The sequence below is a fragment of the Merops nubicus genome, unplaced genomic scaffold, assembly GCF_000691845.1.
Source record: "Merops nubicus isolate BGI_N331 unplaced genomic scaffold, ASM69184v1 scaffold52875, whole genome shotgun sequence".
Classification (NCBI taxonomy): domain Eukaryota; kingdom Metazoa; phylum Chordata; class Aves; order Coraciiformes; family Meropidae; genus Merops; species Merops nubicus.
Genome location: NW_008608674.1, coordinates 10,207 through 24,247, shown reverse-complemented (window position 1 = coordinate 24,247; position 14,041 = coordinate 10,207). Strand labels below are relative to the sequence as shown.

The window sequence follows — 14,041 nt, the reverse complement described above, 5'->3', positions numbered from 1 at the left end:
CCAGGGCAGCTGACCTGAGTTGGATACAGGTGTCTTTCATGCCATAAATGTCAGCCTCATTTTATAAAGGGGTAACGTTGCCAAGCATGGGGCTCTTCCTACTTCTCCTTTTGAGGGTTGCCATCCTTTCAGGGGCTCATTCATTGTTCTCCTTTCCCATTTATTATGACTGCTGTGCATTAGCTGGGCTGAGTATAACTTTGTATACTTTATTTTTGCATTGGTATTAATATTAGTTTTGCTGTTTCATTGAGTCCATTTTAATTTCAACCCATGGGTCCCCTGTCCTTTTCCAGACCCCCCGCCCCCTTCTCAGCTGGTGAGGGGTCATTGGGTGATAGAACAATTAGTGTAGTTTACCCATGGCCATGAGTTAAACAGACATGGAGAAGTCTGCCTAGTGAGGGTGCAAAGTATACAAGTTCAATAATTTCCTAAATCCCTTGATGGCAAGGGCTTCATGTCTGAATACTAGTCTTAAGAAATACAACTATCTGGTTTAGTAATGCAATGTTCTTCAAATTTTCTCCTTCTAAAAATGATTGCAATTATCAGGATACCCTTCCCTGAAAGTTTCCTACAGGTTTATTTTATCCTATTTAACCAAATCTGCCTGCAAGAAAGAAACTGCATGTCTTGTGAATGCCCTCATTATTAGAAAACTTTTTCTTAATTGCTTTTAATCAAATTCTGGTTTGGGTTTTTTTCTTTAACAGCAATAGAATCAATATGTGAAGGCTCAGGAGAGAGATGCCTGGTAGTAGCAAGGACAACGTGTGGCACTGTTGAGGCCCTACTGCCCTCAGAGCGGCTTCTCAGTTGTGGAATAACTTCTGCTAAATTTCATCATGCTGTGGACTCCTGTAGTAGAAAGGCTGCTTGGTCCTGCACCAGTAATGCAGAAGACAGATGGAAATAGGATCTTCTTGTATCCTGTGCTTTATTTGCTGTTTCACCAGCATTGAAAGCAAGGAATCTTCCCTCACTTGCTTAAAATGGGGCTGATATAGAAGGCTTGATGGAAGGCTGGTGCCATGCCTCCATACCTCCTCTAAAAATACATGTGCTAGGACAGGAGAATGATTTGCTAGAGGAGTTTCATTATCTGGCCACTCTACCTTTCCTGATTTATCACTGTGTTTGTTGGGATATCTGGTGTCTGGGGAGTGAGACTCAGTGTAATTTCAGGTGTAAAAGAAGTCTAGGTTTTCCCAGTAAAGAGAAAGTAAAAGAAGTAAAGAGAGCAGTTCAAGGCTTTAAGTTCTTCTACCTGCACATTCATTTCTTACAGGTTTTCTTTCCTTGGCCCTAGGAGAGGTGAATCCCATTCAGATAAATTCAGTTATTCATTTAAATTCATGCAATATGTGGTGGTGCCAATGAAACTAAGCAAGCAAGCAAAACTTCTGGTTTCCCATGTCTCCCAGGTCCTTTTTTGCCCTCAAACGTGTCTTTTTTGGGAACATAGTTCACAACCTCTACAATACAGAGCGTGAAGCATAGTAGCAGGTGTCTCCTTCTCTTTTTTGCAGTTTCTTAAAGACCTGGTACTTGGAATGAGAACATTGCTATCATGAGTCAACAAGGCTATGTTGCAGCTCCTCCATATTCCCAGTCCCAGCCAGGAATAGGAGGCTTTTCTGCAGGTTTTGGATCACCTAGTTCTTCACTGCATTACGGGCATTACGGGGACCCAAGCTCCTCATATGCAGCACCTCAACCAGGTATGAATTTGATTTAAAATGTGTTTTGAGAATCTACTTTTCTATGAAGGCATTTAGCATCTCTCTTGTGTCAACACAAGCTGCTTGGTTTTATACTGCTGCTGCAAAAGGATCCTTCACTGACTTTGTGTTACTGTTGATGCAGGATGTGTAGTAGTGGGAATCTGACTTTCCTGTTGGAAGCTGTAAGCAGCACTGCTTAATGCTGTGTCACAATAATACCTAGTTTGGGCAAATATAAATGGGGTGATTTCTGGGAATAGAGAAACGGTTCTCAACTCCTACATGTTAATAGCAAGCAAGTGCTCAGAAATGGGTGGTATCCTTCACAGTAGGACCTCAGTCCTGCTGAATTCCTGAGCATCAAACTTGCCCGTGAGCACAAGTTGATGTTTTCCTACTTAAGTTTGCCTACTGGGTGATGTATTTGGATAATGAGTGGTAAGTAGAGCCCATCTGCTTTCCAGCCACTTGGGAGGCAGTTTCTATGAGAAGAGGCACCTGGGGTACAAGTGAATCAGAAGCATAATTTACTAGCAGCATAACCATGCTGCAGGTAATATAACTCGCATCCAACAGGTAGACATGGCTGTCTTTGTCACTCCTCTGCCTTCCAGTAGTTTTAACTTATTGTGAAGTGGTTTCGGATCTTTCAAGAAGTATATGAGTATTTGGTGGCTGAAGCTTAAAAAACTATAAATTTAAGAACACAGAGTTTTAAGCCTGTTTTGCTGTATGTAAGTCTGGTCTAATTTTAGTAAAGTCAAAAGTGAGCATGCCTAACTAGTAAATGGGGGCTGTAGAAAATATCCAGAGTAAGATTTCCTGTTCCCTCTAAGTCTACTAATATACGTAGCCAAGTCTGGGAGGCAGGAGGAGGGACAATTTCAATATTTTGGCTGATGACAGAGGGGAAAATTATTTAAAATATTACAGAAGTCTGTAGTCCCTAAGGCATCTAAAAAAAAGTATTTGATTAAAAAAAATTGCCAGTATCACAAATGGGATTGCAGAGTCTGTTCATTCATCCCTCATTACTGTGCCTCTTGGGTTCTTTTGCCAAGAAGTTACTATTTGCTTCTTCGTGTCATGTCTGTTCCAGAAATTTATCTTTTCTTACGGAATCACAGAATGACTGAGGTTGAAAGTGATCTCTGCAGGTTGTCTAGTTCAACACGCCTGCTCAAGCTGGGCCACCCAGGGCTGTACACCTGTATTATGTGGCAGTCTTATGCCTGCATGTTTTCTTTCATAAAAGTACTTCTTCATTTGCAGGTGTGTCGAAATCAACTGTGCCTTTTGGATCTTCGGCTCCTGTTGGGCCTCAGCCACCTGCTGCACATCAACTCAGCCAGTCCAGCTTCCAAAATGGGCCTAGTACACCAGGGCAACAGCTGCATAGGTGACTTTAAAGAATTAATACATGAGATCTAAGCTATTTGACTTCTATTACCTCTCTTTTGGCTGCTTCATGATGTTTAAGTGTGGCATCCCTTTATCTTCAGCAGTTCTGACTTACTCCAGTTCTGAACTGGGTCTTCTGGTTCCCTGTGTTAAACTGCCAGATTGTACAGTGTCATTTGTAATCTCATTAAGTTCCATTTACAGCAAGTCGGGTCTTTATAATTTTAATTTTTCTTTCTTCTTGATCTGAGACCTATTGCTTCAACACAGCAGTAAGGTGCTTTAAGTGCTGTTTGATATAGAAGCTACGTGTTTTTTTTTCACTTTCTGGTGTCAGTTTTCCATTGTTGCAAGTTACCAAGAAGTTGTTATTTTAAAAATTAATAGTTTCCAGTGAGTTGTGACTAGAAGCTGGTGCACGTCTGTATTTGCAGTTTCCTCCCACCCCTCTGCCTTGCTAGGATGTCTTTGCTTCACTATTGTGGGATCCCAACCAAGGCTCCATAGTGTACTTTAAAGACATTTTATGATGCAGGTTTTTTTATGCTGTTTTGGATGGATGACTGCTACTTTTTTACTTAGGTCTGGGATTGACTGTTAGGATGGTTTTTCTGAAGTGCTGTTGTCCTGACTCTGTAGCTCACAGGAAGAAGTGAAGGAGACAGTAGTGGGGAAGGGAGGAAATGGGGACAGGTGGAAGCTGTAAAAAGAAGTCTTGGAAAAATGTTTATATGAGGAGATAGCCAAGCTTTATTGCACGGTGGTTATATTGCAGGTAGTGAAAAGTAGCTAAATATGTATAGCTCTTTTAATTCTGTCAAATGTTAATTGTTTTGCTTGCTTCCCAGAAGTGATGAAATTGGTGTACCTGTAGCTATTTTAATTTAGTGAACTTGACATTGTTTAGCAACATTCTTGTTTTAGTTGGCTGAAGTCTTAATCTGCTCCTGTGCTTTTCAATTGTTATATAGTTAGTTGTGTTCAGATAAAGCCATGTGCATGTTTTATTAGGCATCTAAGTAGGGCAGGCTGTTTGCTGTTGGTATGTTATCACTGCAAAGGAAGACCCCAAGATAGGGAGAGGTGGCTGTTGTCCTGAAGATGAAAAAACAAGACGAATGCTGCCAAGTTGATGTGACCAACCCAGAAAAATACTGATTCTCTTTCCTAGCTTCCAGTCATTGCCCTGACAGCTGCACATCTACTGTTTTTCACATGATCTTGTTTTATTCCCAAATTGCTGAGAGCTGCTATTCTGGGCCAGGAGATTTCCACATCAGAATTTCAAGGGAAGTGAATTCTACTTCCCTTGAAATAGTTAGGTCCCTCCCCAGTTTTAGAAGTGGTCATAGGAAAAGCAGTGTAGATCATCTCTAGAAGATAGCCTGAGATCTTATTTTTCCAGAGTGAAGAAGTCTGGTAGAAAATACCTTTACAAGCAACATGTGTGTTACAGCTTTCATTTCTTTAGTTCTTTTTCTTATATTCATGTTTTTCCGTATCTTACAATCATGAAGTAGTTTTTCCCTACCCGAGTCATCTTTTTTTCCCTCTACAACAGGGAACTCCTTAACAGTGTCTCACTTCACTTTCTTCTCTTTGTAGATTTTTCTCCTAATCTTCTTCACCTATCCCTGGTAGGGAATCTTTCTTTATAAGCATGGAAAGGGGATGGAGTGATAATTACATGTTCAGAAGCTTGTGCTTCTTAATCTTCAAGCTTTCATATAGTTGCTACTACTCCTTGTCATGGTGTATTCACTGTCCTTTGTTCCTAACAAGTATGCAAACAAACATGTGCTGTCTTTTTTTAAAGAAGTGTGCAATCTCTCTGTGCTTCATGACTTAATACAAGTATATGTTTTCTGAGTGGATTATGAGCAAACTCTTTCAAGAGTTTGTCCTAATTAATGATTCAGCACCACCCTTGAGAAGGTACAAAATCTACAACTGTAGTTGATTGAGGTAACGTTTTTCATAACTGCACCAATTTTTCCCTTTAGGTTTCAAGGCCCTCCACCTCCAAGCAATCCAGGACCTTCCTATCCTCCCTACGGCCACCAGTCACAACCGGCTTACCCAAATACTGCATCTGCTTCCTCTGCGGCACAGCTGGCTACCCAGCTCAACAGCATGCAGATAAATAGCTATGGTAACCAGTTTGGTTTGATGCTCAGTTAAAGCTGTTAAGATGGCAATAATTCTGTTAATTCTGAAGGTTTGGTGAACCTTCTGTAAAAGTCACCTATCAGTCATTTCTCAAATTACCTGGTGATCCTGTCAGTAACAGCAAAGATGGGAACAGTAATATGCAGACAGGGTTTCTTTTTTCCCATCTTTTTAGAGTTTCTCTGTTTTGAAACTTATTCTTTTTCATCTAGCTCTTATAGTTTAGTTCATCTATATTTATTTGCATTTATTTTGAGGTTAAAATGTCTCACACTTAAGGCATGAGGTAAAGATGTGATTGTGATTCTTCCATGTACATGACCTCCCACCACTCATTTTCTCTTTGGTTAATACCTGCTTCTCCTGAGTGTTTCCTGGTGAAATTTACTGTTCTGTTTAAAAGGAATGCAATTTAGTTAGCATCTTGTTTTGCCGAGGCCAGTGTGTTTGGGAGGATGAGTTTTTAAACTGAAGATCACTTTTGTGGCTGGTATTTTTGTAAGATCTATGTAAGAGTGAACTACTTGGTTCAGGCTACTCTGATACTGTATCGCTGTTCCTGCTCTGGCCTGAAAAGTTGCTGATTTGACTTGAATCAAACCTGCATAACTACCACGGGTCTGACCATCTGTTTGTCCAATTGCTTGTGAAAGCTTACACCCTCTTCACTTTAGAAAAATTAATTTAGGCCCAAATGCAACTTAGAGTTGCTATACTGCAAGTGCACAATTAACTCAGCTTTTTATACAGGATGAGGTATGGCCCAGCACTTCCAGAGCACTTCAGGTATAGCAAGCCATAGTATTTGGAGCAAATGTGTTTTGGTTTTTTTTTTTTTTTTTTTTTCTTCCTGGCTTTGTTGCCTTTATTGCCTTGATCAATAGTCATGTAAAAACGTAGTGTTATTGCTTATGTTACATGCTGGAAGGTTGAGATACCCTTTAGACCACTGAAGACATGGCTTCTTTACAACTCTGCCTGTCTGTTGGGTTTTATTCTGATTTTTACTTAGCTGTAAATCTAAGTTCGTGTAGCTTGATGGAGTCCTGAAATTCACAGCTTATAAAGCTACTGCAGTGATGTTTGTTTGTACCAGCTGAGAATCTGAGCTTGTTTTGCATGTGACATAATTATTTTTCAGTTAACATGCTTGACAAAAGATGCATTTCAATATTTGTGTATTGACACGTTGGTCCTTTTGATCCAAATCTAATTCTGATGAATTTTTTTAGCTTTCTTAAAAAAAATTTGTAGGTCTTGGGGAGAAATTTCTCTAAAAAAAACAGTAGGTTTTGTAAAGTAATAAGTATTTGCAGATTTTAAGTCTCAAAACCAAATCCTCTTTCTGGGGTCCTCTTAATTCTAATTGGAATCTGGATCTTATAATCAAGAAACTATTCTTCACCAGTTTGTACAAAATAATTCCCACATGTTTCATCTTTATAGTATCAAAACCAGAAGATGCTTGTAATCCAGAAAAAAAATGAGTGGATTTATCTTCCATTGAGCCTGTCATGGTGAAATATAAATAGCAGGCTAACAAAAACATGCCACATAAGAGAAATTGATTATTAGTCAAAAAGAATGTTTCATGTTATGAAATTAAATATTATTTCAAAAGCAAGTACTTATGTGTATTCTAATAAAAAAAACTGTCAAAGGCTGTCTTCCCTCTCTCTTTCCCCATCCACCCAAGCTGCAGGGTTTTATTGAAAATACAGCCAAAAGAAATAAGATTGAGTATCTGAATCAGTTCTGCCTTAATCTATGAGGTCAGATTTGTTATGTGAACAGGCATTTTGAATCCTAATAAAGCAGCATTCATTATGGGATGCAGTATTGCCTGTATGTTGTAAGTGTATTGAGCAAAAATAGAACACCTTCCACACAGAGTTAGTAGGTTATTAGTTTTGACTCAGCTGATACAGTTTCTTGGTCAGGTCCTGGCTCTACTCCAAGCTCTCGCACGTCTTCTGGGCATCTGACATCTTTTCAGGGACCCCAGCTACCACCACCGCCCCAGCAGCAAATCACTTTACCACCTGGATCACAGGTTCCACCACCAGCAAATAATGGCCTTTGTGCTCAACCATCACTGCCTCCTGTGGCCAGACAGGATGGGGTCCCTGGACCTGTCCCCCCAAATCCGAACTTAGAACAGCTCTCAGGACAGCCTCCAGGGCTTGGATATCATCCTCAGCAAGGTAAGGAAGGATGTTTGTTATGTAATTGAGAACTATTAGTAAATGGAGAATCACTGGTGGAACGGTGACCATTCGTGGCTGATGTTCTGCGACTTGAAAAGAGGAAAATTGAATCTTCTTTTTGTAGAATGGGGAGATTTGCATTGTCAGTGCACTCAAGGCAGGCTGTGCTTTTACTCAAAGCTTCAGTGCTCTGTTGAGACTGTAACAAAAAAAAGGAGATTAACTTGGGTGAGGAACAGGATTACTTGGTTAGCAATGGGTAAAGGCACCACATACTACAGAAAGGAGCTTTTCTTACACTATGTAAAGCTATAGATTTCTCGTGTAATACTGCCTGTCATAAGCAGCTTCCAAAAATGCTTTGCTATAGCAATAAAAAACTGTAACTGCATAGAATTATTTCACCTGACACAGGTGAGGAAAGCTGTTACTTGGACAACTAAAGAGCTAGGTAGCTAGCCCAGTTTGCATTGACTGATGTTAGGGGAGAGTTTCTTGCTAAAGTAATAGCCTTGTCTGGGTAGTTGTGATCTCCAGCAGCCATCCTGCTTGACACACACCTGAGAACTTTGGAGCTAACGTTGGCACACCTAGTCTTGTGACATTTCTTTTACTTGCTGAAAACAGAAAGGAAGGAGGAGTTGCGTTTAGATGAGGAAGAATGAGCTGCATGGCAAAAGCTGATGTTAAAAATGGATAACAACTGAAATACTTCAAATAATTTGTAATTCTGCAGTAAACTATGGTCCTCAGATGGCAGCATCTCAACTGTCTTATCCTGGTGCTTTTCCTGGGGGTCCGGCACAGCTCTCAGGTCCACAGCAGAAGAGGGTTGATCCTGACTCTATTCCAAGCCCAGTAAGTAATGTGGCACTGATTTGTTAAACTAGTGAATTTCTGCTGGGTTAAAATAAAGGACTTATTGTACTTATTTTAGTTAGTGGGGATTTTTCATAACATAAAATTACATTTAATGTGGCTTGGTTCCCAAGATGTGTTCAAATCATTGTGGGTTCTTGATTATATAAAATTTTGTACTCTGTGCTGTCAGTTTTGGATAAATTAGTGCATAACATTAGTTTTAGTACTGAAGAGGCTTTATAACTTTATTTAACATAGGACATACCCACAACTCCAAACACTTCAATGGGAAGTCTCAACAGGGTTCTTAGTATGACAGACAGCAGTACTGAAGGATTACATGCATTCACTGCAGCTAATCACCTTCCCTTTCACTCAAGGCTGAAGGCTTGAACTTAGTAACAGACACCTAAAGGGGAGCATCTCTCATGAGGAAAGGGTGGGAGATCTGGGGCTATTTAGCCTGGACAAGAGAAGGCTGAGAAGGGGTCTTGTTAATGTTCATAAATAACTGAAAGGTGTGGGTGTCAAAAGGATGGGGCTGGTTGCTTTTCACTGGTGCCCAGCAATAGGGCGAGGGGAAGCTGGCATAAACTGGAGCACAGGAAATTCCACCCCAGTGTCAGGAAAAAAACTTCCCCCTTGTGAGGGTGATGGAGTGCTGGAACAAGCTGCCCAGGAAGGCTGTGGAGTCTCCTCTGGAGACTTTCAAAACCCCCCTGGATGTGATCCTGTGTGACATGCCCTAGGTGAACCTGCTTTAGCAGGAGGTTTGGACTATATGATCTCCAGGAGTCTTTTCCAGCCACTACCATTCTCTAAAAGTAGGATTTGTGCAGAATACACGTACATAAACTGTAAAATTGCAATCCTGGAAATGCTGAGAAGTGCTGTGCTCAAAAGTCACCTCACTGTTTGATTTCAGGAGTTTTCCAGGCAACTAGAATTATTTGTCTGAGCATCCTTCCAGTCGCTTTAGCCTTGTAAAGTTTTCAGTAGCTTGGAATATACTTAATGCTTAAGCTTCATACAGGTTGAAGGGGCTTAGCTGTAGAAGCACACCCAAACATGCACTGGTGGGACCATGTCTCTTCTTAGAATGGTGTAAGAGAAAAAGAAAACAAGGTTGTATTTGTGTCCATTTTTCTTAAACTAGTCTAATTATTACCCAGAGGAATAGCTACTCAGCTGTAGGCTGCATTTAACTTCTTAATTGAGAACAGCTGATTGAAACAGAGGGAGAAGATGTGCTCTACTCAAGGAGACAGCATTCTGATTTACAAACCTCTACTGGTTCTGGCAGTCATCCATACAGGTCAGGAGGTCCTTGGAGAGTTGCAATTCTTGAATCAGGCTGTGTCTTGCAGCTTTGACCTAGAACTTTATACTTAAAAAAAAAAACAAACCCAAAACTATTAAACCACCACACTGTAAGCTAGTCTGAGTGAAGGAATCTTCCATTTCTCTGCTGAGGCAGTATTGCTTTATGGGAAAGAATTTCTGTTCCACCAAGATGAGGGAAAAGCATTTGTGTAAAATTTGGTCCTGTCTAATAGGGAGCAGCCCTGCTTCCTTAAGTTGGAATATTCTTTTGTCCTTCTAGAAAATATTTGTTTTATCCAGTGATGGTTTTGATTTAAAGTCCCCAGAGTTTTGGAAAAATGCTTGTTGATAATCACTTGGAGGTTAATTCAGCAACCACAGTTGCCTCTGTTAAAGACAATTAAGTGCCCTTAATAAGTCAGTCATTCCTAGTGTTTCAGTATGATGCTTTTTATAAGAAGGATAAAATTATCTTGTCTAATTAAAAAAAAGGCAGGAGAAGGTCTGTCATGAAAGCATGAACTGATGTCTTCTTTCAGTTACACATGTAGAATAAACAGCCTTGACTATGACAGTAATATTAAAATAGGTTAAAAAGTTTAAGCAGCACAGAGGATCAAAATGACATGTTTAAAAGAAACGCGGTCTAGGTCCACGTCTGTAAAGGGCAAAAAGCTAATTCAGAATGAGGAATAAGTATGACCATGTGTATTTCTCCTGTTATGTTTACGTTATATAATTACAGTAGTATTGCCCGATAAATTTACTTTTTAACTGTAGCCACTGCTGATTTATATTTTTCTTATATATGTTAGAGGTTGATATGCACTCTGACAACATCTATGAAAGCTAACATCTGGGCTTTGTCAAGAGTTATTTCCAAGAACAGTGATATATTTAGGTCAGTTAACTGCAGAATACCATGGTACATTGATCCTTTGCAGAGCTAAGTCTGAAAGGGGTTTGCTTTCTTTAGCCAGTGGACCTTTTTAGAGCAAAAGCTTTTTGCTTATAGTGCAAGAGTTAGCAATAAGTGTATGAGCCAAGGCAGCAGGGAAAAGTAATCAAGCAGAAGATGTAACAAGCTCTCTGAGGAATGTATTGTATATTTAAATTGCAATACAAAAACTTCATTGGGGGTGAAAAAAGAGTTACAGGCCCCAGATTATTTCCAGTGTGTTGGGAAATACCCCTTGGACACTGATCAGTAGACTCTATGTGACTAATTTTGTTTTTCATCTCTGTTGGAAAGCAGAGAGGCTTCTGAACTTCCCTAGCTATTATTAGATATTCATGTGCAATATAAAGATACAGTTCCGTGGGATGCCAGCAGTAGTGGCAAAGTTAGTCTTTGAAAATCCTTGTCTCATTTCTCTTGCCTCTCACAGCTGTTTGGCTATGCTGTAAACCAGACTGTTGAGAAGGTAGCTTCTTTGAGGGAAGAGGAGGAATAGTGGTATCATCTCAGTGGTCTGGTTTATGGTGTGGAACAAAGTACAGCTTTGTATAACTTCAGTTACATCCTGAAAAGTGTCAAACTTAAATAGGGGTGAGGGACTGTGCAGAAGTGACAGGAGAGGAAGTGTGTGGGGAAGGAATTTCTTCAGTAGTAAAGTAGTAAAAAAACACTCATGAGTGTTTCATGATATAACACTGTAAATTGCTATAAACTAGGCTTCAACTAGAGTAAATCTGTAAAATGATCAGAGCTGCCTCATTTGATTAAATATTTCTGAAATTGCTGTCCTTTACTTACTTTTAGGAGGAAGCTCACAACATGGTAGTCTGACCCAGAGAATGAAACCCTGAGCTCCACTGTTGAAATACTAACTGGTGGCCAACATGGCTTTTCTCAGGGGTTTAGGCTGCGGCTTTCTAAATGGTAGTGCTGAAATAGAGCTCAGCTAGAAGCTGGTCTACTACATAGGTTATTGTTTATTTGTTAACCACCCTGTGCATGGAGCCCAGTCAGGAGAACGAGGGTTAACCCCTCCCACCACTGCAGTCTGGTCAACTCCCTGTACATCCATCTATGAAGAACAGCATCTGGCACAACTAGGTGTACAAAAGATAACCTGTGCATAGGGCATCCAAGTAATGTGATGCAACTTTGCACTTCAGTTTGAGGTGGGGGAATGGAAGGCTAGATTCAGTACTAAGGACTTAATTACGCTGTCATTATCTACAGCCTCTCTTGAAAAGGTCTGTCCTCCTAGCAGACAGGATACTCTAGACAGCAAATTTGTTTACTGCATATAGGTCTCACCCACTCCAAAGCATGGTGTTACTCTTGAGTACACGGGCGCTTGTGGCTGTAAATTAGTTTTACTGCTCAGCTGTGTGTTCAGTTTTCTAGTGAAGTGTCCCAGAAGCCTCTGTGGTGACAGGTTTGTAGCACCTCTCTCTGAGACAATGTCAGTAGTGTTACTTGGCATAGATGTTAGTGTACCTGTTAATGAACGTAACAATGTGTGGCTTACATTTCTCATCCTGTTCTTGCTCCCTGTTTCTCAGATTCAGGTGATTGAAAATGATAAGGCCTCTAGGGGAGGGCAGATCTATGCTACGAACACAAGAGGGCAGGTTCCTCCTCTTGTGACCACAGACTGCATAATCCAAGACCAAGGTAACTGGCCTTGTTAATTGATTTGGGATTCTGTCTTTTTAAAGAAAAAATGACATTTGATTTTAGCTAGAAAGAATAAGTTCTCCAACTTCTCATCTGCAAATGATACTACTTACTCTACATGGGACCTGAAATGGGAAATTCCCCTTAAAGAAAAGGGGGGATGGCTGGGGGGGGAGGAAGAAGTGGGAGTTGTATTCTTACACTTTGGGCTAACACCTCCTCTGCCTTCCCTAACCTTTAAAACAATAACCATGGTTGATAGAACTTTTCTGTTTTCTTTTAACTTAAAATTTTTCAAGATTTTAAATTTCAAGTTGAAAAATCTTTTTAAGAGTCTTCTGAAATTGTAAAATATGACACTAGAAGAAGCAATAAAGACTAGCACTGTTTTGGTTTAAGATACAAATTCTGGAAAAGTCTAAGCGAGAGGGGCAGTGTACAAGCTATCTAGTTGACTTAATTTTTCCCTTTGGACAGTATATCTGCCTTTGCCTCAACCTAAAGCCTGGAAGTACAGTATTCTGTGTGCTGCTTTTGACAGCAGCATGGTATTTTAATACAGGTTAAACTGGTGGTATTATTTAATACAGCATTAATTTATCAGTGCTTGAATAAACTGTGTAAAATGTACACACACATCAAGGGTTTTTGGCATTATCTGAGAACGGGCTAATGCAGTTCTGATAAACAAAGAAATTCCTTTCAAGAAACTGAGCAGAGCTGCAGACTGATTGTTAAAAAAGAAGTATAAGGGAGCCAATTTCTGACCTGTTGCCATTTGGTGGACTTGTCTGCAGTGCTCAGCACAGCTTCTCTCATTGAGGGAAGCTGAGTGTGCCACAAGAAGCAACGTTGTAGTTATTGTAGCACACTATATCTTGCAAGATAAATGAATGTGGTGATGTTAACACATACACTATTTTCTGGATTGGAGCTAGCTCATTAGATACAGTTTTAACAGTATCAGTCTGCAGTGTTTCTTTATATTCAGTGTTGAGCATTTAATGCATTTTATTTTCTTTTAAGGCCTTAGATGTGATGCTTCAAACTAATCTCTGTTGAGATTCTTACTGTAAATAATTATCGGATTTTTCTATGTCTAAATCTCTCCTTTAAGTTAAATGGCAAGAAAAATCTACCCTCAGGGATGGGCAATGGGCAGACGTAGAAGCCCTTAGAAGAGTAGAGATGGGCAGAAGCTTGCATGGGAGTTAAAAAAGCGTGTATTTAACTTGGCATATGCAGTTGTTCCTTTGTGTTGTTCTGATTTTTGTGGTTTGGTTTGGGACGAGGGTTGCCTTTAGCAGCCTTTCAACCTGCATGCTGTGTTGGGTGTTGCAGGCCACGCCAGCCCGCGGTACATCCGGTGTACTGCCTACTGCTTCCCCTCGTCGTCGGACATGGCCAAACAGGCACGCATTCCCCTGGCAGCTGTCATCCAGCCTTTTGCTACTGTTCCACCAAACGAGGTAAGGACTCGATGAATATTAGGCCTGTGTGGTTTTGTCTCCCTAATATCACAGCTTGTTCTGTGATCTGGTTTGCAGTGAAGGTGTTTTACCTCTGACTCTGAAGAAATAAAACAGTAGAGAGATGGCAGAAGACTGACATGCACATTTGTCATGATGAAACTTCAAGGCATAAAAATTCTCTTTAGAAAACAGACTGTGTCATCTGAACCACTAGATTCCTGGTGTTTCCCCAACTGCCACTAGGTTATGCCA

At 40.2% G+C, this 14,041-nt stretch overlaps 1 protein-coding gene across 1 annotated transcript; it reads left to right on the top strand.

Moving 5' to 3' along the window:
• Positions 1-1,573: 1,573 nt before the first annotated feature.
• Positions 1,574-13,786, top strand: LOC103772953 (protein transport protein Sec24D-like; the record flags this gene model as incomplete). The annotated part of the gene is made up of 7 exons (XM_008940298.1): positions 1,574-1,724; positions 3,000-3,126; positions 5,132-5,280; positions 7,238-7,501; positions 8,241-8,362; positions 12,203-12,314; positions 13,659-13,786. Coding segments are annotated over exons 1-7 (1,053 nt in total), but the record flags the coding sequence as incomplete, so codon positions are not given.
• Positions 13,787-14,041: the final 255 nt, after the last annotated feature.